We start from the raw sequence: 22,709 nt of genomic DNA, 5'->3' as shown, positions 1-22,709 counted from the left end.
AGCACCATAGACTAATGTTCATTTTATTTTGCATGTTACAATGACAATAAAATTGTCACAATGCTAATGATAGAATACATGATTTATTATAATTGTATTATGTGAAACGTACAACAAAATTAACATTTTTCTCTGGTACCTCGACTAAAAATAGTGTGACAATCAGATAAAATCTACTGCCTTTTCTTACGTTATCTATATCACTGGTAGTCCAGTGGTAGGAATCAGGCACTCTGATTTTTACCAGTGCATGGTCCTGTGCTAATGACTGCTACGGCAGAAAATAAAGTAAGTTCCATGGACTTTATTTCTGTGAAGAACCCATAAAGTGTTATTTGAATATTATATATTTCATTCATAGTCCTATTACGTATTTTCTGATTTCGGTTCTGAGAACAATTCAGAAGGGATTTTTGATTGAGGCTTCTGGAAAACAATACATTTTTACATATAGGCACTCCTGCAATTGTCAAAATGTTTCTGTTTAACTGACCCCGACCCCTCATCAGAGAAAAAGTTGGGTAGCCCTCACAGAAAAAAGTTTGGGGACCCCTTGCCTTACAACTTACTTGTAAAATCCCTACTTTTCTTATTGCAAAATACAGGAATGTATTTCTAAATAGTCTGTACTGTGTAATACTTAGGTGTTGTAACCTCTTCACGCCTGGCTTTTATTTTGAAGTCTGTGGTCAAAAGATGTCAGGGCAAGCGTCCCAGCTGCCGCCACCATCCTTGGTCTCCCAGTAACCGCCCTTGTAGACGTGCAACGTGGCTCCCGATGCGGCATCGTCCACCTTTTCAAACCACAGCGCCTGGTAGCTGTCCTGATGTAAGCCTAAAAACCAAAATTCAAAGACAAACATGATACAATGCCATATTATATAATGACCAGTGTTGGGAGTATCGCATTACAAAAGAACGAGTACTGTAACGCGTTATTGATCACATTTAGTAATTTAACTGTCCTTACAACATGGTGTGTTACTCTGTTGCTTTTTAAAAGCAGAATATGGATTGTAATTGTATATTTCTCAATCTGAAAGTAACACCATGCTGAATACGAGTGAAAAGGACGGCGTGTTTATATACCTATTTTATCGTATTTGGGCAAAGATTGATGATCGATCAATTTTTTTTTTTAAACTATTAAAAAATAAAAGCATGACGAGGGACACAACTCTTTGGTGTAACTGATGATTAATCAGATTTTGAAGGACATGAGTAGTTGCATTGTAAATTTGATGCTGGTATTGTGTTCATAGATTTCTATCTTGGCCGCACATATCCAACAACGTTTGTCACTGAGAATTAATGTCATGAGAATGTAATAAAATAGAAGAATAGAATAGAATTTAATGTCATTGTGAAATGTGAGATGCACAACAAAAGTATTATTTGTCTGTGGTACCATGAATAAAACTTGTGTGATAATGAAATACAATCGATTGTCTTTTTGTACGTCATCTATATCACTGGTGGTCCACTGATTAGTATTCAGCGTTCTCACTGCTGTGACGTGGGTTCCCCTTACATTCAAATTGCGCAATTTGAGCTTAAAAGAAATGAAGATTTTTCATCAAAAAATTAGGGGTGCACGTTATACATTAATAAATAAGTTGGTGTGAACCAAATGTTGGACTGGTCTTATATGTCCATTTTTGTTTTTAGATGGGGTGTTGGCAATGTTTTAAGTGGGTTTTGTGAAAGGCAAAGTGAATGGGTTAATTTAACAATAATAATTCCATCTTTTCAAATCTCCTAAATATTACTAAAAGGTTTAGGAATACATTGCAACAAAAGCAATATACACACTATAACCACTACCTATCAACTAATTTCTACTCTAAGTTACTTGCTTTTGGCAGTTGCTCCACAAGAACCGTCATTGTCTTCGGCTGTAAAAAGCATGAGAACATGAGGAATCCTAAGGCGTGCTACAAGAATATCTACAGTAGATGAAATGTTAAGAGGCAACTTGCATGTCAGAGGTGGAGGAGGAGGAGGAGAAGATGTTTTGTGAAGGTAAGGAGAGTCTTCTGTGTCAGCTGAGCATCAGCACACAAACATCTTTAGTCGAATCATCAGCAGTCACTCAACTCTACTCAACTCAACCGGGCTACGCGATACTAATGTAACCTTCAAATGTGCTGTGGAGCATTTTATGGCTGAAAAAAAAGACCTCCTAAACTTGGCTTAGATTTATAGGCAACTAAAGATGTTTGGAAGTCAGACCACCGAACATCGAAGGTAGGAGATCCCCCCCCAAAATTTCCTAAAATGTTACACAGCACAGCCCTAAAACTAATAACGTTCACTCTGAAGTGACATGGTGATACTTGCTTTCATCTGAAACTTCACTTGCTTCTGTTCCAATCTCATCTTTGTCAGCTAAAATACAAAAACACTTGTGTGAAAAAACCCCACATACATGAATGTCTTTTTCTCTAAAGGTCAAACTGTTTAAACAAAGTAGCTCCCAGACAATACCTAGAGTACCACCAACACGTCATCAAAAGGTTGCCTATTCAGTTTAGTAAAAAAAAAAAAAAAGCTAGAAAAATACCCTTCTACCAACTTCACTCTGACCACCGTTTAATTCAGTGTTAGCATTACAAATCGTGTCTTAACCATCAGAACGTCGACAAATAAGACTTTAGCACCCAAAAAGCATAACTTGATATTTAACTGCATCCAAAGTTTTTTTTTTCAAATTGTAGTTTCTATCAGCTGGCTTAGAATTGGTGCATACCAGGGGAATTCCGTTTAATTGTAATAAAGCATCGCAATTGCTGCCAAGTGCTCTGGAAGGCATAGTGTAGAAATTCAATGGAGCGTGAGTAAACATCGCGAGTAACTATTACTCCCCTCGCCATCTAATTAGTGTTGCGGATGGCTGGATTAACGAGATTCCCAATGTCCCTATGTAGTAAGATTGCAGTCCTGGCAAAATCTGCGAGGAAAAGTAAGCCAATGTGCCGCGAATAAGTTACTCTTTTGTGGACTCTGTAAGCAGCTGTCAATCTCAATCAACTAGCTAGACAAATTGGCATTAACATATACGCACGAGTGCGAGAAAAATCAGAATGCATAGCTGCTTGGAATCTTTCTAGCAAGTAGTGTCAACTGATTCAATGTTTTAGTGTGGCAGCACCAGACTAAATATTGAGTATATTTTTCCTTAACAAGACACCTGCTACCACACTGAAATACTCAATCAGCCGACACTACTTCTTAGAAATTTTCCAAGCATTTGTGTCAAATTATTTTTCACTAGTGCTTTATGTTAATGACAATTTATTAAATATTACTGCTGCGCTAGTTGATTATGATTGACAGCTGTGGACAAAGTCCACAAAGGAGTGTCTTAATAGCGGTACAATGCGTTACCTCTTTGATTTATTATTATTTTTTCTCAAATGTAAGAAATGACGTGAATTAGTTCAATTTTATGGTAGTTTAAGTCTGCGGCTCAAAATCCGGTGCGGCTTGTACGAAGACGAAAAAAGACTTGTTGTTAAACTTGCACATGCAGCTTTTAATCAGGTACGCTCAGTAGACCAGAATTTACAATATTGCTTATTAAAGGTGAGGCATCGTGAACCTTGCAAGAATGCAAGAATACAAGCAAACATAGCGTAGTATACATTTTAATTATATATGATAAATAAAACTTGTTTACTGAACTTTAAAATCAGCCTATGTCAGTTTTCCTATGTTGTTTGTATTTTGTAGTTGAGGTTTCAAGTCTGTTTCTTACCTTCCTCAGGCGTGTTGGCTCCTTTGCCCACATCCCGCTCTCTTTCCCGACGGGCGATTCGTTGCTTTTCCTCCAGTCTTTGCTTCTCTGCGTTGGCCTTGTCCCAGTGTCCTTCTTCCATGAGACGCTGGTCGGGCCGCCTGCGGCTGTCGGTTGGTGCCACCCCTTCTTCTGGTTCGTTGAGCGTCAGCGCCAATGAAGAGAAGTAGTACATGCTTTCTGCTCCCTCGCTGTGGAATTGAAATTCCTTAGGATGAATCAGCTCAACTACTTTTATTTGCGGAAATTGTGGCAGAACATACGGTAAATTGTTCTTCCTCCATATTTCCTTGGCTTTGAGGGTTTGGTAGACAGTCCTCTGTTTGCCCTCTGCACTATTTTCGCTCTTGCTGCTCTGCATGATCCGAGAGAACTCCATCTTCTCATCCCATGTGCCTGAAAGGACATAATGTGCCTTTCCGTCTTTGTCTGTCACCACACCAGTCACCTAGGAGTGTAGAAACACAGCTTCAAAAAAATCAAACTTAGATCATTAAAAATTGGGTTGAATGGGTTTCAATGCAATCCTAACATATTTTGTCCCTGCAAATCAAAAAATACATTTAAGCAAGTGATTATTGTAAGTAACATCAGCATTGTATTCATATGGTAATCCCACGCTGTATCACAATTTCTATAATCATGCATTGTGTTCTGCAGCACACAACACACAGCAAATGCTGTTTTGGGGGCAGGTTGAGGAGGACTGTGTGTGTGTGTGCAACCGTGATAGGTTGGTGTATGCTGCCAGAATTACAGCCAGGAAGGCACACGAACCAATGTGTCCACCCAATACATACTGCACAGCACAGCAACAGATAGTGTTTTTGTAACTCGTTAAATTGAATAATTATCAATTAAATCAGGCTATGAGAAAAGTCAGAAGAGCGCAAAGAAATGCTGATCACCAGCGGGTGCTCTGAGGATTATTATTGGGTTCGGTAATAGACTGAGGCGGATGCGGGAAAGGAAGCAAAAAGGGAGGTTGCGGCTACGTAATAACTCTCACAAGCCATCTCTGCCGAGCCTGTATCTCACCACTGCCAGATCATGACCCATGAAACTGATTACCTGGAGCTACAACTTGTAGGAAACCGCTGCTTAGGTGACCATTGTACTTCAATCCTCACAGATACCTGGCTCAAGGATTCCCGCAGCGTGCAGCTAGCTGGCTGCTCACTACATCGCTTTCTTGCACTAAAAGGAGAAGCCCTCCAATTAAGTTTTACTATCTTATAAAGACAAAAAAAGACTATTCATTTAACTGCAATTCTGTGTTTTTATTAGCTCTATGGTTGTTATTTTGTTTCAGTCTTATATATTATATGTTACTGATATCCAATTGATAAATGTTTCCACTCCGCAGGTTTTGACTACCGCGGTACTTTTTTGGAATGCAAAAACAAGGCATTACTGTATTGTTAATGCTGCATGTACTTTCACCACTCAATTTTTAGACAAAATCCCGATGGTTATAACAAAGAACTCAGGAAAAATACTTGACCTTTGTCAATATCCAGACCTTATGGCAGAGTTTATAACGATAAAATAATGCACAAATATGTAATTGATGGGTACGATATAAAAAGTCACCTTTCTTGGCACGTCTCGGGAGAAATAACTGTAGGGAGTGAACTTCAGGTGGCAACGATCACCAGTCTTGTGGTTGATAACATCAATTTCTCCTGACTGGATTAGAACATAAAATATTGTTAGTAAAAATAACACTTAATTGTTGTATACGATACAATTTCATGGCTTCATTTTTTGATACCTGATCAATCCATAACTTGCCCACAATAATATTGTGCACTGTGGTTGTCACTTTCTTCCAAGAGTAATGGTTGCCACTCTTGTCAAATAGGCATTGAATAGAACCTAGGAAACACAAAAGATAGAGAAAAGTATACATAGTATACTGATATAATAAAGCATACTCACCCAACGGGATGATAGATAAATATTTTCCCCGGAATTTGCTGGCTAAGGTGATTTCCTGCCTTAGCGTCCAACCTTTTTCAGAAACGGCATGGTGTGCAGCTGCAGGTGGGTGATGGCTCACCTGAGAGAACGGGAAATTGGGAGGGCATAAACTTCCTTTTAAATATAATTTTGTATATCAAACAATGTACAAGAAAAATTAAATAAAGAATGAATCCAAATGAAAGAATAAGTAGCTAGACATCTATGACGGTTTATTTGTTTGTTTTGCTGGGGTTTTGGGGTAGTTGGCAAGTATTTTAAAAATTTGTCTTTTTCTTCAATGATAATCAGGGTAGTCATTTCACATCCCCGTGAAGGGAAATTCAATTAAAAGTATTAAAAAAGTCGTATCTTCATTTTGAAGCACTAAATTTGATCATTTACAGTTTAAAAATGCAATAGGCCTAGTTAAAAAGTTTTTTTTGCAGGAATTTTAGTACCTTAATAAATAAAATTGATTTTAAAAAAAACAAATAAGAGAAAAATATAGCCATCTAATTGATTGGTGGCCATGAGCACAACGAAAAATGTAGTTTTTATGGGGGTACACAAAGGGAAACAGACTAAGAAGTCCAGGTAAGTGTAATCGTACTCCCTTAAACAGCACATTTGTGACTTCTATTTTAAGTCGAACAACATTGGAACGGTTTGTCTCTTCAAATGTTCACTGGTTAATGAGTGGTAGTCAGCAATTTCGCGAGTGTCGCTTAGGTTTGGCGACCTCCAGTAGGCATAGTAAAAACTGCAGGTCATTGTCTGACATGAAGCGGCTTATTTGTCTCTTGTTCTACTCTCAGCTTTGTTTCGCGGGCCAGATTAAATCTCAACAGGCCTGATACGGCCGACGGGCTGGAGTTTCCTCACCCCTGTTTTAATGTCTATCCTTCAAACACATCTGATAAAAATACCTACAATTTATATTATTCTCTCTGTTTGATCATGAGATGTTCATTTGAATCAGTTGTGGTGAAGGAGGATCCTATAAAACAAACATGCAGGGCAGTGGTCCACATAGGCATATACCGTTCTTTTCCTGCACATATATAGAACCAAATTATAATTTGACCACCGTTTAATTCAGTGTTACAATGGAAAAATCTTATCAAATATCACAGTATCATGGTTTTTATTTCAACATTTATGCACCTAAAATAGACAACAATATTTTTCAAATGCATTCCAACTTCGATTGTAGTTTGTACCTGCTCGCAAAGAGACCGGTAGCCACACTCTTGTAGGCGATCCAACTCAAACGTTTCCCCCAGCAGCGGGTTAAAGGGCTTGCCAGTGCGGTGTACGGTGGTGGAGTATGACGACACGGTGAAGGCAGCTACATAACACAATTGTTCTAATGAGCTCTGACACTTGGATGCCTTGTCCAGCAGCTCGTAGTACTCCAGATCCTCAGACAGGCGTTGCAGCATGGAGAGAGGTTCATTAAAGTTCACCTAGAGGGGAGAAGATAAGGGGTATCGGCATATTAAAGAATTAAAGCGCTTTGGCGGATTCTAACCCACAGGCATTGGTATCTTGGAAAGCTCCTTCCCGATGCAGTTCTTCATGATACTCCATAAGTTAAGGTAGTAGTTTGGTTTTTCAGGTATGCGCGTCCGGCGTTGCCTGACCGGCTCCAAGTCGAGGGGCTGGGGAGACTCTGGACTGGATGCAAGTGACAGCTCATCAAACTGAAAAAGGAGAAAGACCAGAAGAACTTGGTTGTGAACTGAGAAGGGGCAAAATATCTTAGACCGTCAATTATCACAGGGATAGCTTTTAAGTGAAGTTGTCGTACTAAACAAGTGAAAATGTCTGGATTTCTGTATTGATTTAAAAATAAAATGAACACACATTTACCGACACGTCATCCATGCCAGTCTCGTTGCTCTGCCTGCTTGCATTGCTACCAGATCTCCTAATGGACAAATAAACAAGCATACATATTAACTGGACAGCACCGAACTCTTCATGAACGCGGGTATTCATGGGCATGCTTATCTAAGTGACCTGTGATACTTTGGGTCGGCGGGAATGGTGATAAACTCTGCCGGGTCTTGCATAGCGTCAAAAAATTCGTTGTCGTCATCCTCGTCGCTAGCATCGCCCTTCCCTGATATTCCACCTGAAAGGAAGTGTAGATTACATGCTGTAAAAAACATGAACATAAACAACATTGTAGAGAAACAATTAACTTAACATTCCCTCCCCTCATCATAAGGGTTTCTGCATACTACACATTGAACATTTTGGCTTATTTGAGAGGGATCCATAGTTGAATTTATGTAAATATTTTGATACTGCTGTTTTGGTTGGTAGAAGATGAAAGTAGGATGAGCGAACATTGTGCTAAATTTGGTAGGAGCATCGAACTAACATTGTATTTATTTTCTAAATATGAGTATTTATGTTCAAATATAGCAAGTACATCATAAGGAAAGGATAGCTGGCTTGAGAAATGATTCTAAATAATAAAATTCCTTAAATTGTTTTGTATGCAAAAGAAAAATATAAGAAGGGGTAAAATCCCTAATAATCTGTTAAATTGTATGCCTCAAAAATATATCTAATTGGCTGGTCGAGGGTCGGCAGCCTGCAGCTCAGGAGACGCATACGGGTCTTTAGTGCTGCCGCAAGGCTCCCTGGCACATTTCCAGAAATATGTAGGAGTTGAAAAAGATGGGGAATGAAAATATATTTTTATTTTAATATGATTTATTTAAGAGGACAAACATGACACAAACACTATAAACGTTTTTCCATTGCGGTAACAATGCGTATAATACATTTTACTAAAGAAGTAGGGGTGTAACGATGAGACAAGAAGGAAGATCAGATAGTATGAGTTCACGGGTAGGAATTGACAGGTTCGATTGCGGCTCTTCCATGGGTTTCTAGTTGCAAGAACACAGGATACAGGTTGACGCCTTGAACGCAGCAAATTTATATATTGTGATGTAAAGTCATGGCTTTCAGGCTTGAATGGCTAGTTGGAGAGCTGCAATTCAAAACTCCGGGGCTACTGTCCTCCATGTGTTTTCCTCTCTCTCCCGTGACCCCTGTGTTAGAGTCAAGATGTGCAGGCCAAAGCTACGACCCTTTAGTCTCACAGGCAGGGCGGGTTGCTATTTTATTTGTATCAATACATTCTGGGTTTTATTGCAATATTTTTGTTGCCCAGATAAGGAGAACGTTATGCACGGCCATAATTTGTTATTGCCATTCTTTTATTTTATCAAAGCAACAAAATATATGGTAATTCATTAATATTGCAATGAAGTTAAAATGGAGGTGGTATCCTACAAAAGAGTATTCACATGAAATGAAATGATCTGCATTTTATATAGCCCTTTTTAAGTCAATGACTTCCCAAAGCGCTTTACAATGTGCTCCACATTTCCCAATAGCGGCCTTGCAGCCATGTAAGGCGCTAACCTGCTCTTTGGGAGTATTAGGGGTTCAGTGTCTTCGACATGTAACACGGACGGGCCGTGATTCGAACTGGGATCCCTTCATCCCAAGACGAGCGCTCTACCTCCTGAGCTACTGCCGCACCCCAGATATATATATATATATATATATATATATATATAATCTGGTGCGTCATTACAAGAAGCGCTGCATCCAACATAGTAGTTTTAATAGTAGGCTAATAAAGCTTATAGATTCAGTACATCCGGCGTTCATTATAAGGCTTATGTAAGGCTTTTATTTTTTTTTTTGCTGCTCCAGAAAAATTTGTTTTTATTTTTTGGTCCAATATGGCTCTCTTAACATTTTAGTGGTTAACGAGGTTGAGATTTAGCATGAAGCGTACCTTTGGTCTCCAAGTCCATGTTGCTGTGTGAAGGCGGAAGTACAGTGGCTCCCCTGAAAGCTCTCTCCAGGTGGTTGTGCTGTTTAGCTAGCTGCTCCAGAGTGTCCTCCAAGCGGATTCTCTGTGCCCTTTCCATCTGGAGAGCTTTCTGCCAACGCTTACTGTGGTTCTGAGCCATGGACAGGAAGTCTTGACATGCCTACACACAGTCAATCAATCAGCCGGCGCTGATGCCACTGACTTCTAACATTGGGCCGTGACTTACGTTGATCATTGCGTTGGAGGTGATTCTAAAGAGCGTGGCCCTCTCAGTAACTTGTCTGACCTTCTCGCCCATGTCCGCTGATGCATGAAGTCCCTCAAGTTCTGACAAAGACCTGTTCGGGAAAAAAGTTCTTAATCCTCACTCAACCGTGGAAGTTGTCACACTATGAAAATTATCCACAAGTGCCATGATCAAAATGGATGTATAAAAAAATTGTGTCCATGTAAGGCTTGTTGGGGAGGTCACGTCCATACCTTTGCAGGGCTGATCCATGCTTTACAATCAGATCGTTGCAAGTGTTGAGGTCCTCCACTTTGCTACTGAGTGTACGCAGTGTAGACTGGATTTCCACATTGCGGCCAGCCCCCTGCCCAGAGGCGGCGGTTGTTTCGGATCCTTCGTCCGCTGACTCATCTGTAGACGACAGTGATAAAGACAGTCAAGCAAGTGTAACATAGAAGTAAGAAACTTTACCTCACCGGATATATCCTGAATGAGGAAGGCTTCCGACTTGGCGAGCTCCAAGGCCGTGATCCAGCGCTGGCGCTCCACCTCAGAGCTGGCCTTAAGGTGATACGTCTGCGCGCCCCCATTGGAGATGACAAAGTTGCACGAGTCCTCTACCACAATGTTGGCTGTGGCAAGGTTGATGGTTCCCCGGCACGTGTGGCCCATTTCAGCTTGTGTCCTGTGCACAATATCAATGTTGATTTAAATGTAAGATTTTAAAGTTAAATTAAAAATGTAACTACAGATTTTTTCTGAACTCATCTTTTTTTGAATAGTGACTTTAAAAATAATATTTGTAAAATAGTATTTGGTAAATGCACATAAAAAGTAAGAACTCTTCAACTTTGCTACTACTCTGTTTCCTGTAAAAAAAAGAGTGACCAGTCACAAAGTTTAGTTGCAAGAAGACAGCAAAATAGTTTCTACCTGTAATATGAGAGAAGCCCATTGCTTAGGACAAACCAGCGTCTTTGGTAACCTTTGATGTAGTTGGTCCACTTAAAGAGCCAGCCCTTGTATGTGTCCCCTGGGGTAGGAGTGGGGGACTTGGACTCAGACGACATCGCAGAAGCCGGCTGTTCACAAAAAGTAAATAGACATGTGTTTAATTAATATATTCACTTTAACTTAAGAAAGCTTTTGTTGTCTTTGAAGCATTGCAATCCTGGTCATTCTGAAAAAGGGGGGTTCACCCTAAAGTTTCTTATTTTTGCACATGCTGAGGTTGTTTTGAGTTTTTCCTTGCCCTCTTGTAGTTTTAAGGTTAGGGGATGTTGTAATGGTGTGCATCCTTTTGTGACTTTTTTGATTGTACAAATAAGTGTGATTTGACTTTATTGGAAGGTGGGAGGTAGTGCTATAATACAAATGGACCAATGAAGCGTTCATGGTTAAATAAAATGTATGAAATGAAGATTTTTTTTGGTTTGAACAAATTTATTGACACAAATATTAAAATAAAACAATCATGACAATCACAACAGCAATCAAGCACATTCATAATATTATGTTCCAATATGATGTTATTACCAGCAAACACATAGTGAGGATTTGAACAACCCTTCTCGAAAATCCTATTAGCAATCAAACATATTCACAATTTCATGTGAAGTTACTTAAAAAGACAATAAAAGAAAGCAAAGAAAGAAGAAGCAGTAAGGCAACGAGGGGTGCAAGGGACAATGAATGAAACAAGGACGTATTATTTACGTACGTTTAGTTCCATCATATAAACACGTATTGAAATCCGACTCAGACCTAGATTTGAAATAATACATGACCTGTCGTAGACAATTTGGAAACATAACCCCGGCACGAAGCCATAGTTTAGATTTGTACAAAAATAAGTTGTTGGGTTTTTTTGTGTGTGAAAGTGAACCATTTTCAATTTTACTCCTCTGAGGATTCCAGTTTTAATTAATAAGATAAATGTTTCTTTGCCCGTTTACACGTCATCATTATGACTTGCCCGGATAAAATGGTTATAAAAACTCATTCAAAACCAGATTACTCGATTCCTTTTTGGATTCTGATATTAATGCGGCGTCCAAGAACAAAGTTAATGTCAATAATCATAGTGTCTGTTCGTGTCAGCTGTATGTGATGACAGCGAGCTAACATATTTTCCCAGGCAACTTTCCTCCCTCTCATTCAATACAAAATGCTCAGAGTGTTAATTCACCACTGGTAACACAATAAAATATAGTGACAGGGGTGGTTCTGTGTTATCGTAAGAGTGTAAATTAAAATATCAAAATATGTACCTGGAGAGGGAAAGAAGCCAATTCAAGACATGAAAATCTCCTTAAACTCTGGCCGCCACTAAGCTTGCTAGGTAGACCGGAAGTTGTCATCCATCTTGACCGGACACATTAGAGGTGTGACACCCTGTTCCTTCATATCCAAAGTGTTTTTTTTTTTTTATATATAAAGAACAAAATCCAATCAAATAAAAAAAATCCCATATAATTTGTTTTTTATGAGCGTAGCTTTAACATAAAACAATGTCTCCACCTGAAGGTTCAGAAGCCAGAAATCCTGACGACCGTCAAACGTGGTTGCGATTGGAAGGGCACAGCGCAGACAACAGTCCGATTTCTGTTGAATAGTCACTGATTGTCAAGTTATGGATACAATTTCTATGTAATTATTAAGAAATTTAATCGTGGAGTTAGCGGTTTACTGAATGGCGTGCATTTTCTATATTTCAAGTCAGTGCTATGTGCAAACATATCTGGGTTTCTGTTGTGATGCATGCATAAGCGATAAAATGCAAACGTAGGTGAGCATATATGACTATTTTGTTTTGTATGTTGCAACATATATCTTTTCAGAACGGAATGCTTGACAATATTTTAGTACCCTGCAGGTACTGTTTCCTGTGATTTTAACCCCCCCCCCCCCCGCATTGTAGGAAATGCAATATAGGTGGTACACAATGTCAAGTTTATTTGTATAGCCCTTAATCACAAAGAATCTCATCCCCTGATCTAAAATCTACAGATCAAGGAAACTCAAAAACATGAGGAAAATGAAGAGACCTTGAGAAGGGACTGAACATGAGGTAATCCCCCTTCCAGGATCCGTCAATGTCCAATTGTTCAGTTTATTAAGCGATAATAAGCCTTACAATGGGGCATCTATTTACTCACAGCAGGACAGACTATTTACAAAAAAATAATATGTAAATGAGTTTATTTGATATACCCAATTAACGACACAATTACTCAGTACCCCGCCACCACAGAAACTTGCCGTAAATAGTATTACAGTATCATACATAGCACATTTCTCCTCTACAAATATAGTTATATGGCGCACAGAATTTGAAATGATCAAAAAACCTATACAATACTGAGAAAATGTAAAGATTTAGTTACGTTTTGCCCACCACAAATCCCTTTTCTCAAATGCAAGACAGCCTTTCAAGGGACAGTGTGTATTATTTGGCAACTGGATGTCACTGCCATGCAAACAAAATGAGTGCTAAAAATAACAAGAAAAAATACAAACTACTACTACAGTGAGCAAAAGCGCCTATTTTTTTGGCCCGGCTTTTTTGAGGTCCCTTTAGCACTAAGATGGCAGACAACCATGTCAGTTCCCACTAGGTAAGGTTCATGTTATGTAAAATAGATACATATTTATCAAACTTAAAATTATTATTTTTAAAACTATGCATGTTTATAAAATTCATTATTCAAATCAACTTTTTTTTTCAGGGAAATGTTTTTTGACAGCACTAGGGGGCGCTAAATAATACACTCTCTTTAACAAGTTTTAAATCTTGGAAATAAAGAAAATGAGATCCTAAATTGCATTTTAATTTGCATTAACTACAACTACAGCCATTTCAGATCTACATCAAATGACATAAAACACAAAACAAAGTATATATATATATATATATATATATATATATATATATATAAAAAAAAAACAGTAATATTTACAACAATTTATTTGGTGATTGTGTTAGCGTTCATGCTCTTGCCGCTACCACTGAGAACAATGTAGGGAGTTTTCTGCGACTTCTGCTTTTCCTGAAGCAGCGCCACAGTCCCCAGCGGTGTGTCGCTACTGCTCATTTTCTTCAGCAGCGCTTCTTCCTCCAGCTTCTTCATCCTGCGCTCAGTCTTCATCTTGCCCGAGCCCTTGCCGTGGAATCTGTGTGACAGCTGCCTGAAAGCCTCCTTGGGTGTCAGCTTGCGCCCGGACTCGTCCACGTACTCGATCTTGACTTCAGGTTTGTAGCCGTCTTTGTCTTTGAAGTCTTGCGTGAAACCGCGGTACTCCTCCCGCCGGCTGTACTTGTCGTCGAATCCCATCTTGTCCTCGATGCAGTAGTTGTCGTTGGGCAGGGCTCCTTTGGTGGCTTTGACGCGAGCCACTTTTTGCACCTCGGTCTCCAGCAGTCCTTTGTTTTTGCACAGGTGCAAAGCGGCTGCCAGCCCAGAGTTGACAATGGGTTCCTCGTCCAGAATGGTAGCCGAGGCTGTGGCGAAGTCGGGTGGCTTCTGCTCTTCGTCAATGTTGACGCTGCTCCAGCCGATGTTATCCTCGCCGTCCGAGTTGGAGTCGCGTGCGCTGTCCCGCTCTTCCTCTTGCTCAAAGTCCATCATGTCCTCCTGGTCCTCACGGTTGCCTGACAGGCCGTAAGTGGGGATGTCGCCCAGCGTCCGGCAAAATTCAGAGGTGGCGTTGAAGACGATGTTGTTCCGCTTCTCTGCATCATTTTCGCCCTCTTCCTTAGTGAAACGCTTCACTTGCTCTGCAACCTTCTCGCCAGAATCTTTCAGGAGTTGCTTCTGTCTTAACTTCCTTTGCTTCTCCAGTTGCTTTTGCAGCTCCTGCTCGGCCTCATCCTCCTCCATGACACTGGGCTCAGGAGGTGTGAAGTCCTCGTCGTCGCTTATGTCCATTTCTGCTGTTCGGATATCGTCAGACATTTGTGGCACGGTTGTGCTTGCCACCTTGTCATTGTTCTCATCCTCAACTTCATACTCCCCCATCCGGCCACGGCCACGCGTCCGAGAGCCAAAGTCTGTCTTTCGCGAGTCATCCATTAGCAAAAAGTCCGCCACAGTCGTCTTTTCCTTCTTTCTTATTTTTTTCACTCGCCGCTTAGTTTTCTTGAAGCCTACCATTTCCTGGGGAGAGTAGTACTCTGATGCTATCATTAGTGAAGGCATTTCCAAAGTCTGCGCCTGGCTTCGGAGTGTTTCCCGCATGGCCTGCAACTCCCGCTCCCGCTCACCATCCGCCACGCCACCTGTCTTCAAGCGAAAGCTTTTCTTTTTCTCTCCATCAATCTCCTCGTCATACTTGGACAGCACGGAGCGTGACTTGAATGTCACCATGTCATCCACACTTTCCTCTTCCTCATATGGCTTATAGTCGGGCTTCTTCTTCTTTAATTCCACATTCTTGTCTGCCTTTTCTTTGTCCACCAGCCCAACATTTTCCAGTACGTCCTCTTCTTCCTCTAGAACACCTTTGTCTTGCAGGGTTAGGATGACCGTCTGGCCTTCATTGAATGAGTCCACTTTATGTTGGACTTTAAGGCCCTTCAGATCACGGGCAGTATATCCTCTGTTTTTTCTCCCTTGACCGAATTCCTCCTCCACGAGGTCGCTCACGCCAAACTCTTGGTCCATCTCTTCAAGTAGTTTGGCTCTCTTCTCTGCCATCTCTTTCTCTTTCGATGCTTTACGGCTCTTCTCGACCCAAGCGGCTGTGTCCTCCAGCCAGTCGTCCTCAGCCAGTGTCTTGACTTTGCCGAGTTTTTGGTTTAGCAAGCGCTTCTCCTTCATGGCAGCCAGCTTCTCCTTGATATCTTTCTGTTTCTGTATGAGAGAAGGGTTGATGGTCTCTGCCACTAGTGGCTCCTCCTTGGTGCCAAGTTCCTTCTTGTTGTCATTCATCTCCAGTAGTTTTAAGCCCAGCTTAGCTCGGAGCTTGTTGGTCTCCTCGACACTGAGAGATGCAGCTCCACTCGAGGACTGAGCTGGAGCCTCACCATTTTCCCCCTCATACGCCTTATCAATTTTCTCCTTTTTGATGCGAGGCTCCCCGCCACTCCTCTCGCCTTTACTGCGGCCATCACGTCCACTTCTTTCCCTGGACGCGGAACGCTTACGCCTGTCCTTATCCCGAGTACCATCTCGGTCCGAAGCTTCCCTGTCGCGCTCCTTGCGGCGGTGTTTCTTGTGATCACGACGGCGTTCCTCGGCTTCTCTGTCACGAGTCTTTTCCTTGTGTTTCTTTGACGAACCCATTGCTATTTTCTACGTGGTGACAAGATAAGAACAAAAATGCTTATGATTGACTCTCCGCTACGAGCAAAAATGACGCTAGCTTCGAGTTGCTAAAGCGCTAGCATTGAGAATGCACCACAATGATACTACTTACTCAGCAAGGCGAGGGAAAGGTTTTCCCACCTTTGGATCAGCACTAAGCAAGGACGACTCGAGATGAATTAGTTATTGAATCATCATCGTTCACTTTGTTTTCGTTTAAGCTTCGCCAACTCCGGCGACGTAGCATGGACGACACTTAGTTTTCACTTGCGAGGGCCACTTCCGCTTACATGGATTCATTATACTGCCACCTATAGGTAAGGGTGATTTTTGCAGCAGGTATGTTGGAACGTGTTCATACTTTAAAGCAGGGGTGTCAAACTCATTTTAACTCGGGGACCACACGATAGAACAAACATTCCCTCGGGGGCCGGACCAGTAGATTAAAGAGAAAGAAAACAAGAGAAAGAAATAAGAGAAAGAGGGAGGGAAAAGGACAGAGGGCGGGACAAAGAAAGAAAAAGAGAGATGGAGAGAGCGTGAGAAATAAAAGAGAGAGGGGGGGAAAAGAAAGTGAGAGGAAGAAAGAAATCCAAAGAGAAATAGAAAGACAGAAGGAGAGAAAAGAGAAAAGAAAGTGCGAAGGGTATGAAGAGAGAATGAGAAAAGAGAGAAAAGGAAAAAAGGAAGTTAGAGCAAAAGAGGTTAAACGACACAGAGAGAGAAAGAGACAAAGAGCAACAAAGGAAGAGAAAAAGAGAGAGAGAGTGAAAGAGACAGAGTGGGAGAAAAGGGGAGGAAAAGAAAGAGAGAGAGAGAGAGAGATAAATACAAGTACAGTGTCTTTGTGAGAGCCACCTGGTTTTGTCAACATCAAGTTAACATATTTCAACCTGCAGCTTGTTTTTCTCTTGCGATTCTCTGAGTGTTGTCTCGCGGGCCGCCTGTTTGACACCTGTGCTTTAAAGAGACAGTTTGTATTATTTAGCCCCTTCCGGTGGTGAAAAACCTTGTTTGAAGAAATATATAACATTGATTAAAATAATAGGCAAAAGTATATGAACAATCACGGTAATCTACATTTTTAGGAGCTGGAGGTCGAGAAATTAGCCTTTATTTGACATAAGAGGATCTTCACCTAGAGAGAGCGGACATGATTGTCCGCCATTTTGCTGTCAAGGCTACCCTTCAAAACCTAAACCTGCCTTTTCTCTCTAATTTTCTTTCTTTTGCGTGTACAGTAATTTTTAAAATAATGCTTATTTTTTCACAAAAAAAACAAGAATACTGTATTAGAAAAAACGTGTTCACTATGAGATAATTTTTGCTCATCTTATGTATATTTTTTTTAATTATTATCTCTTTTCCGCTTTTCTGTCTTGTTTCCTTTTCACTTGTCTTCTTTTTCTTTGATTAATTTATTTTATCTTTGTTACGTCGCCAGGAACGGAGACAGGACCCAGTAGCATTCGTTTACTCAGCTTTATTGATAAGAGGGAGAGAAGGGCTTGCTGCCACGATCCGAGGATCGATGGACAAGGATAGCAGGAGACGCGGAAGTGGCACTTCCGTGTCGAGCGAGGAGGGTCGAAGACAGGCTGGAAATACAAGTCGTTAGCCGGGACTGGGGAGCAAGGGCGGTGTCAAGTTCGGAAACAAGGTCGGCAACAGGACCAGGCAGAGAAAAATAGGGCAGGAACAGAATCTGACGTGAGAGCTTACTTAGCTGGGGGCAACGGTTTGCATAACGATCTGACAGGTATCTCTTGGAAGTCGGGGTTTTAAAAGGAGTTCAACAGCCAATCAGCTCTCCGGGCTGTTGGCGCCAATTATGCAGTCATAGGTGCTCTGAATCAGCAATCATGACAATCTTTAAACTTTATTCGTTATAAAGGTTATTGACATAAACAATACGCAAAAGTACATGAACTATCGTTTAAACGTACATATTTTGAAATACTCGTAGGTCAAGAAATTAGCAATTATTTCCCATAACGCAATTTTCTTGCTGCTACAGATATCCAACGAAACTCCTCGCGAAAGGCTTGGCAAAAATGAGAATAAAAATTGTATGGTTTGGTCACTATAAGTCGCTGTAGTTTGTATCCTTCCTTGTGCCTTTTAGCACTTGTTTTTAGATGCACCTCACATTACAGTGACATCTAGTGGTCAATTATTACAGTGTCCCATTAAAAAAAGCATACAAAAAGCACAGATATACTTGGGCAGTAAGTGTAGACATTACACCTTACCCTAACTACTGTAGTATACCTCTCAACCTACGCCACTTGCTCCCCTTAATAATGATTGCAATTCCCAATATTAAACGATAAGAAACCTTATAAACACAATGCAGCACCTATTTACTCACAGCAAGAAAGACTACATAGACTAAAAACAAAGATATAATGTGTGATCAAGTTTAACCAATGAACAACACAAACAATTCTTTCGGATCTTTCTTAGTTCTTTCCCCATTGGCAGTCAATACAGTATTGCTTATTAAAGGTAGCAATTAATTATGTTGTTTTCTGCCACCAATGACTGAGACGATCCTGATCCTGATTACATTCCCAGCCCTTTTCAGAATCAGTAGTTCAATATATCAGCAATATTGTTTTTAAACTATTAACTTTACAGTGGGTTGGTCTGAGGATCCCTTAACCATTAGGATCGTAGGGCTACCATTTCCTGTGGTGTGTCTTGGGTAAGTATAGCCTGGTGCCGTCCGACCTCTCCAGGCCAACAAATGTTTCCACCCGGTCTTGAATCAGGAACGTTTCGTGTGTGAGGCGAATGTGCTAACCACTGCACTACGGAAACACATTTGGATTTGGAAAATGCTGGTCTACTAGTGATCCCAAGAGCCAAGAAGAAATCCGCAGGATCAAGAGCGTTCTCCATTTGGGCCCTGGTGCTGTGGAATGCTCTGCCCTCTGAGATTCAATCTGCAAACTCAGTGGCAATGTCTAAATTAAGGCTTAAAACACACTTCTATTCTATATCTTATGACTGACCTATAATTAATGTTGACAATATCTGTGTATTGTTTGTTAATGCTACACCCATTGCAACCTGTTAATCCTTTTTATTTTATTTTTATATTAAACTTAAATTATTTTATTTTTTATTTGATTGTTTGTTAATGCAACAGTAATTGCAGCCTGGTCATCCTGGAAGGGAGATTACCTCCTGTGCGGTACCATGCGGAGGTTTTTGAGTTTTTCCTTGCCCTCATGTAGGTTTTAGATCAGGGGATGGTGTAATAATAGTCTGTAGTTTGCAATAGTTTATGGTCTGTGCAGCCCTTTAAGATTCCTTGTGATTAGGGGCTATACAAACAAACATGACTTGACTTAAAAAAAAATCAGTTGGTGGTGCCTTTGCCTTGGCAAAATAATGCTTAAGAGAAAAAAAAATGGAGGGTCAGTCGCACTCCTTAATAGTAGATCGTGATTATGCCCTGCTCAATCTCTTCTTCCTAATTAGTCAGTCGGGACGTTTAAGAGGGACCACTTCTCATTTCATTGCATATTTGTTGGTTTTATTTTCTTGTTCTGGTCATCATAAAGTGTCCCAGGAATGTTAGTAATAAGGGGCAGGGAAAACTGGAAACCGTGAGCCGAAGAAGGAAACAATTGTGAAGAACGAAAAAGGTGTAGAGTTCCATTTGAGCGTTGATGGAAGGAACAGTTTAACAATGTTATATTTTTAGCTATTTACCAGTATATGAATCTTAATTAACAACATACTAAAATAATTATAGATATACATGTACACTCTTTATTAATATTTTAGAATTCTTTTAGTGTATGGCTATTTTAAAGCAGTTTTAGGAGGTCGGGTAGATGCGATGTAGGCTTATATATCAGAATATATGGTACTTAAAGTCGTTTTGTTTTTTTCTGGTCATTTTTTGTTTTTTTAAAGGTGAATATATTGTACTACCTGCTTAAAACTTCACAATCCTTTCATTTGATAAATAGGCGAAATTGTATCTTTTTTTTTTTATTTGGGTCACAGCTTGTCATTAGAATTTAAAGGTCGGTCTTTAAGTCAGACCGGTTGAGAATCAGAGTATTTATTATATAAAGGTTTCTACTTCACGGGTTTTGTGGGTCGTTTCTGGAACGCGAAGAACGGGGGTTACTGTATTTTGTGTTTTTACACTGTCCCTTTAAAATTGCTCGCGCGGGTCCATGTCGCTTGTTAGTGACGTCGCCTTGATTTCCGGGCACCTGCTAGTGGAAGGCAGTCCAACAAAGCTGTATGGTTTAGCGTCAACATTCCAGTCGTTTACGCCAGATAAATGCCGAGGAAATGGAGCGCGATTGACAGAATTTGGATTTCTTACATGGACTCAAGTTGGGACACAAATTAGGAATACAAGGTCAACAACACTGGAAAGCGACGGTGATTATTTTTTTCCGTGAACTTGTTTTCTCTGTGACGAGTTAGCTAAGACGTTTAGTACATGGAAACAAGGCTAGTCTAGTTTGTAGACTTCGTCACGGTCAGGTGACAATAGATGAACTTTTGGAGTTTTAGTTAGCCTTAAATGACACTACGCTAACAGATAGTACCGAACTGGTAATTGTCGACCACAACCACAATTATCATACATATACGTACTAGTTAAGCGCGTAGTACTTTATTTTAGGGCTGAGGTTAATGTTTATTTTTCAGAAGCAAGATTGACAACATAAAGAGTCTTGCAGACGTTCTGTCGTTTCCTTGGTGATTCCCGGGGTAAAACACAGGTCCTTGATCAAGTTCATTATTTTCTCTAATGTACTGGTAAATATGACACTTTCTTATACTTTGGATTAAGGACACATAAACGAAGTAGTGCAAGCCTTTTATCGTTCTAATATTGATCATTTTGGAAATAACGACACAAAAATACATGTCCCAAAATGTACATATTTCACCCGGTCTACAAACTTGTTTTCAAACCAAACAAGCAAACTCTCAATTATGTCATGCACTCAAACAAATGACTTCTCGTTTCAACGATCAGAACTGATCAAACAATCAAAAGGGAAGTAAGTCATGTTTTTCAACCCATGGCCGAAGGTCTAGCTGTTGAACACGAGGTAATTGTGTTCAAGTGTTTATTTTTCAAAAGTCAATCTTCAAACATTTTTGTTTTGTGTTTTCAGCTGAGCGCCATGGCAACCGGGGGCGCTCCTTTCGACGGCGTCGCAGAGGAGCTACACAACTGGAGTGTCGTCAACGCTAGCCTGGACGACAGACTCAACAATAAGGTAAAATTAACTGCACCGATTCGCCAGAATTCCCCATAAAAACAAGAGTCAAATGTTAATGAATTTGCACTGGATAAAGCATGATTGCATATTTTAAGAACGTGTATTTCCCATAAACAACTGTAAATGTGGTTAGTCTGACTGAATTATTGGCCAACAGTTTCTGTATGGGATGGATAATGGGGAATTGTGATGGGTACCAGGCTGAAGGAAATGGTTGGCCTGCCCGCAGGGAAGGCTAGACGCTTCCTAGACTTTGTTACATGGCTTACCCGTTCAATATGGTTGCACTGGTGTGTGTGTTGGGGGGTGAGGGTAGTGTTGTTCGCATATCACTCATTTAGGATAAAGTCGCCCTCAGTTCTTTTGCGATCTTGACTCTTTCTGGGAGATTGATACATAGGAGGGGATTCCCAGCCCCCTCGCTCCTTCTGTTAATTTAACGTATGGACGGGTACGTGCTAGGGATAGATGTGAATGGTGAAGGATAGTTGGGAATGACTAATATCGATGCATATGATGCGAAGGGGTTAAACCAGTGTATGCTGTTGGGCATCTGCTGATGAAGGGTTGCACAGCACACTAACTCAGCCCTTGATTTGCTGTGGGCTTAATGTTCGGTGTCAGGTTGGGAAGGAAAATTGGTGAATATGAGTGTGTTCTTGACTCAAACCACCACCCACAAGGAGATATGGCTTTTGTATGTATGTATGTATGTATGTATGTATGTATGTAGATAGATAGATAGATCTTTTACTCGTAACCGTCACATTATGTGAACATTTCATTAATTAGAAATAAGAATTGTCTTTATTGTCTTTGATGACAACATAATCACTCTTTACAACAAGATTTAGGTGGCACTCCAGGATAAACATGTAATAAAGACTTAAAAGAGAAAAATAAGATACAAAAAGTGCAAATGAAAAAGTAGTGCAATGACTTTTAGCAGCAACAAAATTTCAAAATGAGTGTAATGTTTTTTAGTCATCTACCATGCGGGGTGAGTGGCTTTAGGGACTAATGCAGTACCTTTTGATGTTTTTGCGCCAGATGTTTGTGTTGCAATTTTACACTTTAATTAGGAGAATTAACTTAAAGAGCAAAACACTTTACAATGTTTTATACTAAGCAACTTTATAGTCGAGCAACATGGAATCCCTGGAAATCAAACTACACAACAAATTAAAAATTTGAAATATCAATTCTTCAATGCTATAAAAAACTCAAAAGTACAAGATCTTTCAACTATTTACTGTTAACTTCTTACCAAGGTTAA

The 22,709-nt window shown here is 40.2% G+C and overlaps 3 protein-coding genes across 13 annotated transcripts in view; 1 reads left to right on the top strand and 2 right to left on the bottom strand.

Annotated features, from left to right (window-relative positions):
* On the bottom strand, positions 1 to 12,457 carry LOC148361331 (oxysterol-binding protein 1-like). 5 transcript variants are annotated; one of them, XM_088342100.1, is made up of 20 exons: positions 12,379 to 12,457; positions 12,129 to 12,258; positions 10,792 to 10,940; positions 10,335 to 10,543; positions 10,110 to 10,269; positions 9,856 to 9,967; positions 9,591 to 9,789; positions 7,784 to 7,898; positions 7,628 to 7,691; positions 7,297 to 7,464; positions 6,982 to 7,227; positions 5,738 to 5,858; positions 5,571 to 5,674; positions 5,390 to 5,485; positions 4,060 to 4,244; positions 3,758 to 3,987; positions 2,341 to 2,388; positions 1,980 to 2,045; positions 1,857 to 1,895; positions 1 to 835 (listed from the first exon to the last, which is right to left on the bottom strand). In XM_088342100.1, the coding sequence occupies exons 2-20, from the start codon at positions 12,216 to 12,218 to the stop codon at positions 690 to 692; spliced, it is 2,547 nt and encodes an 848-aa protein (XP_088198226.1). In that variant the 5' UTR covers positions 12,219 to 12,258; positions 12,379 to 12,457; the 3' UTR covers positions 1 to 689. The 5 variants fall into 5 exon arrangements, with proteins under 5 accessions (XP_088198226.1, XP_088198224.1, XP_088198225.1 ...); XM_088342098.1 differs by having other exon boundaries at positions 1,857 to 2,045; XM_088342099.1 differs by having other exon boundaries at positions 1,857 to 2,045; positions 7,634 to 7,691.
* Positions 12,458 to 12,791: 334 nt separating this feature from the next.
* Positions 12,792 to 16,460, bottom strand: sart1 (spliceosome associated factor 1, recruiter of U4/U6.U5 tri-snRNP). Its single transcript, XM_088342097.1, has 2 exons — positions 16,276 to 16,460; positions 12,792 to 16,151 (listed from the first exon to the last, which is right to left on the bottom strand). Exon 2 carries the CDS (start codon positions 16,140 to 16,142, stop codon positions 13,824 to 13,826), a length of 2,319 nt encoding a protein of 772 aa, XP_088198223.1. The 5' UTR covers positions 16,143 to 16,151; positions 16,276 to 16,460; the 3' UTR covers positions 12,792 to 13,823.
* Positions 16,461 to 20,403: 3,943 nt separating this feature from the next.
* The window catches only part of pcm1 (pericentriolar material 1), a 38,132-nt gene continuing 35,826 nt past the window's right edge, over positions 20,404 to 22,709 (top strand). For 2 of the 7 annotated variants that reach the window (XM_088342089.1, XM_088342088.1), the window contains exons 1-2: positions 21,115 to 21,259; positions 21,326 to 21,430. In XM_088342089.1, coding sequence (XP_088198215.1) covers positions 21,230 to 21,259; positions 21,326 to 21,430 — 135 coding nt within the window. In that variant the 5' untranslated portion in view covers positions 21,115 to 21,229. Of the gene's footprint in view, positions 20,577 to 21,114; positions 21,260 to 21,325; positions 21,431 to 22,709 lie in introns of those variants that run through there. The other 5 variants (XM_088342094.1, XM_088342087.1, XM_088342092.1 and 2 more) reach the window with 4 other exon arrangements.

Source organism: Urocampus carinirostris, chromosome 8, assembly GCF_059441175.1.
Source record: "Urocampus carinirostris isolate Australia breed hairy pipefish chromosome 8, RoL_Ucar_1.0, whole genome shotgun sequence".
Lineage (NCBI taxonomy): Eukaryota > Metazoa > Chordata > Actinopteri > Syngnathiformes > Syngnathidae > Urocampus > Urocampus carinirostris.
Note: the sequence above shows the minus strand (reverse complement) of the source record. Positions and strands in the feature narration are given on the sequence as shown.